Below are 4,053 nucleotides of genomic sequence, written 5' to 3' on the forward strand. Positions count from 1 at the left end.
GTATGGTGTCAAGTTAGCACTACATACCATTTTTTCTTAAAAAACGAGAGCTACAAATTTTTTCTTTCCACAACAAATTTACAACAAAAACACTACAATTAATGCCGTAGTTAACTTTTCCAATTTCGAAAAGTGTAGTGCTAACTTGACACACGTGTCACACAGAGCGGAGGGACCTACAGTTTTGCGCCGACTCCGAACGGAGATTGTATTTTTATGAGAAGCTGTTTTTCATGGCAGAAATACACTCGGATGTTTGCCATTGCCTGCCGAGGGACGTCCGCTGTAAAGAAAAAACTTGTTTTCTATATTTTTTGCAATGTTGCTTTGACCAGGGTTTGAACCCAGGCGTTGCGGAGGGGAAGCGCGCACTGCTTACCACTACACCACAGCGGCCGACATATGAGTGAATTAGTGTGAACAATTCACGCGTAGTCATGAATTTCCACGAATACATTCAAATTCTAGTGAATGTATGTACGTTGTCGTTGTTTTAAGTACATTTCTTGATAAATTTGAAGTGAAATTTTTGTAATGATTTCAGCACAAACGGGCTTTTATAAGATATGCATTTGCATATGTAAATGCTACTTTTTTGTATGTCCCCGTATATTAAAATGTATCAGAAAAGTAGCATTTACATATGTTTGAAACATTAGTACAGCCATATGCATACAGCAGTAGTACAAGTGTATGGTTAGAGTACGCATATGCTCTGAGAAACCACGCGTGTTAAATGGAAATGAAGATTCATTTATACTGGCATGTATACACAACAGCAAGCTCATGCCACCAACAGCGATATCGTATGCATACAATTTCTACTGGGTAAATAAACATGCACCCCGTAGCGAATGTCATGCATTAATCACTTAAGAGTCTTGTACGGAAAAGTTGTGTCTTAAATGACTTTGGGCTCCGTTTGTATGGAAGTAGAGCATGACTTTTTCATATAACTGGTAATTTCGTCCTTGATGTCATCTGCATGACCTTGCCATGTAGTGATCATTGATGACATTCATGCGACAATGTGCTGCAATGAACTTTTTATAAGTGACCGCTACAAGACATTGTCTGTTATAAGTCTTTGGTAGGAGTACACCTGCATGACATTGTCACCAGTGTCATTGTCAGCTATATGTCGTTTAGGATTCACAGCAAGTGCGACGATGTCACTCCCAAGACAGCCGGTTCTACGTACCGGAATGACTCGGGTTTTACCCGACCAAGGGCTGTTGTTTCGGCGACCTAACCCCGCTTAGATCGGCGATACCCCTCAATCATTGTTCGTCCATGGAGCAACTCCTTGCAGCCGGATTGCTCCGCATCCTTCTTCTCCGGGCGTGCGTAGAGCCCAACCCCGGACCAGAAACGTATTTCTGCTGTGTTTGCCAGAATCGACTCCATCCAAACTCCACTTCGGTTAGGTGCAACTCATGCAACGGATGGAGTCACCTAAGAACCTGCTCTGGTCTTAGGTCTCACCGGGAGTGGACCACAAGCTATGTGGCTCTCTGCTGCTCAAGCCTAACGGCACAATCAGCCTCCACGGCTACCCGCTCGCGCAACGCACCCAACACCCGAAGAGCCTGCACGGCTCCGAGAAGCTCCTCTGGGCAGCAGCAAACCTCCCAACCCCCCCTCCCTCACAGTCTACCGGCCTGTCTAACTCGCGCGTGCGAGCTAACCAGCAGCTTCTGGTTGCACACACCACCTGTACCGTTTGCCGGAGCAGAATATACCGGAACGTGATATCAGTCAAATGCATCTCATGCCTAGGCTGGTGTCACTTCCGCCTATGCTCCGGTCTACGCACCACGCGCGAATGGACTGCGAACTTCAGCGCCCCATGCTGCAGAGCGCCACTGACGAAGACAACAGCGCCCCCATTGCAGCCACCTACCAACAGGCAGCAACAGCAAGCGCGTCAGGTGCAACAGCCCACAGGTAGACCTCACTCGTCCCTCACCCCCCGTATCGCGACCAGCCTCCCAAGACACACGAAACTCCTACAACTCAACTGCAACGGACTCCAGAGCACGGCACGGCATATTGATAGCCGCGGTCCAAGAAACGAAGTTGCACAGCAACTCAACTCTATTGGGTTGCGCCGCCTACAGTGTGCTCCGTAAAGATCGCGAGCGAGATAATGGTGGCGGACTAGCGTTCATCTTACACCACACAGTACAGTATCGGCTTATCGAAGAAGACATCGACACGAGGGACCCCACCCTAGAATCTCAGGGCATATCTGTCCGGTCAGGCGATGTCGAGCTCGAAATATTCAACGTTTATATACCGCCTGTCACCTGCTGCCCGGCAGGATATCACACTGACATAGGTGCGCTACTCAGAGGTGAAAACCGAATGGTAGTAGGTGACTTCAACGCGCACCACGATCTATGGCACTCAAGCCTGGCCAATGATCGTAGGGGAAACCTTTTGGCTGAGCAGATAGACGATTCGACATTCTGCACCATGAACGACGACGCCCCCACCAGGATTATGGGTAGCTGCAGCAGCTCGCCAGACCTAACAATTGCTAGCGCTGGTTTGACCAATAGCATCTCATGGCGACCGATGCTAACACTAGCATCAGACCATCTACCCATAGTCATCTCGATCAATAAGCCCACCGACTTTGCTCCCGCGGACCACCGAACCTATACCAACTTTAACAAAGCTGATTGGGACGGCTTCGCGGAAGTCACCGAGAGCAGGTTCGCCGCCCTTCCCACACCCACAAACATACACACTGGCGAACGCCAGTTCCGCAGGGTAGTCACTGCCGCAGCGGCTCGCTTCATCCCGTCCGGACGCATCGCGGAAGTCCGTCCAAATTTCCCGGCCGAAGCAGCTGTACTAGCAAACGAGCGTGACCACCTACGCCAGGTCGACCCCGCGGACCCCCGTCTGAGGGACCTTAATTTGGAGATTCGGCAACTGGTAAATCAGCATAAGTGGAAAAAGTGGGAGGAGCACTTGAAGGCCTGTAACTTCACATCTGGTGTGAGTAAGCTCTGGTCAACCGTGAGGTCCCTGTCCAACCCAACGAAGCGTGATGACAGAGTGGAAATCTCTTTCGAAGGTCGCGCTTCGTCGGACCCGAAGAAATGCGCAGCCTACTTTAGTAGGCAATTTACACTGCACCCTTCGGTAGACAAGGCCAAACGTCGAGTGACCAGGAGGCTGCACAAGCTGCCAAAAAACAGTGCACCACTTGTTTTCACCAGCTGTGAAGTGAAGGGGGCCATCGGGAAGGCGAAAGCCTCCAAAGCCATTGGACCCGACGGAATCTGCATGCTGATGCTAAAACATTTAGGGCCTAAGAGAGTAGCTTACCTTACGGAGGTCCTGAACCTGTCCATGGCCACTCTCATCATTCCTGATGTGTGGAAATCAGGGAGAGTGGTCCCACTGCTGAAACCGGGGAAGCCCGCCAACAAAGGAGACTCTTATCGCCCGATAACGCTCCTTTCCCCGGTCGCGAAGACGCTTGAAGCCCTACTACTCCCATGCTTCACTTGCCACCTGACCCCAGCTAAGCACCAGCACGGATTCCGTAAAGTGCACAGCACAACAACAGCACTTAACGCCATAAACACACAAATAACTCGTGGCCTAAATCGAAACCGCCCCTGTGAGAGAACGGTCCTAGTAGAGCTGGACTTGTCAAAGGCGTTTGACACCGTCTGTCATTCCACGCTACTAGAAGACATCGAGGCCTCCTCACTCCCACTGGGACTGAAGCGATGGTCGGCGAATTATATGAGTGGTCGACAGTCGTCAGTAATCTTCCGAGATCAAACCTCGAAACCAAGAAGGATTATAAAAGGGGTTCCACAAGGTGGTGTTCTCTCCCCCTTACTATTTAACTTCTACATCTCGAAACATCCTCAACCACCTGAGGGAGTTTCCCTGATCTCATACGCTGACGATTGCTCGATTTTGGCGTCCGGGAATGGAATTGATGACCTCTGCTCAAAAGTGAACGACTATCTCTCCAGCCTTTCTCGCTTCTTCACTGCAAGGAGCCTAACACTCTCCCCAACG

The 4,053-nt window shown here is 50.0% G+C and overlaps 1 protein-coding gene across 1 annotated transcript; it reads left to right on the forward strand.

Moving 5' to 3' along the window:
• Positions 1–2,448: 2,448 nt before the first annotated feature.
• LOC118734726 lies at positions 2,449–2,964 on the forward strand (the record flags this gene model as incomplete). Its single annotated transcript, XM_036464427.1, has 2 exons — positions 2,449–2,859; positions 2,893–2,964. Coding segments are annotated over 2 exons (483 nt in total), but the record flags the coding sequence as incomplete, so codon positions are not given.
• Positions 2,965–4,053: the final 1,089 nt, after the last annotated feature.

This window comes from Rhagoletis pomonella, unplaced genomic scaffold (assembly GCF_013731165.1).
Source record: "Rhagoletis pomonella isolate Grant_MI unplaced genomic scaffold, Rhpom_1.0 Rhpom_scaffold_00002, whole genome shotgun sequence".
Classification (NCBI taxonomy): domain Eukaryota; kingdom Metazoa; phylum Arthropoda; class Insecta; order Diptera; family Tephritidae; genus Rhagoletis; species Rhagoletis pomonella.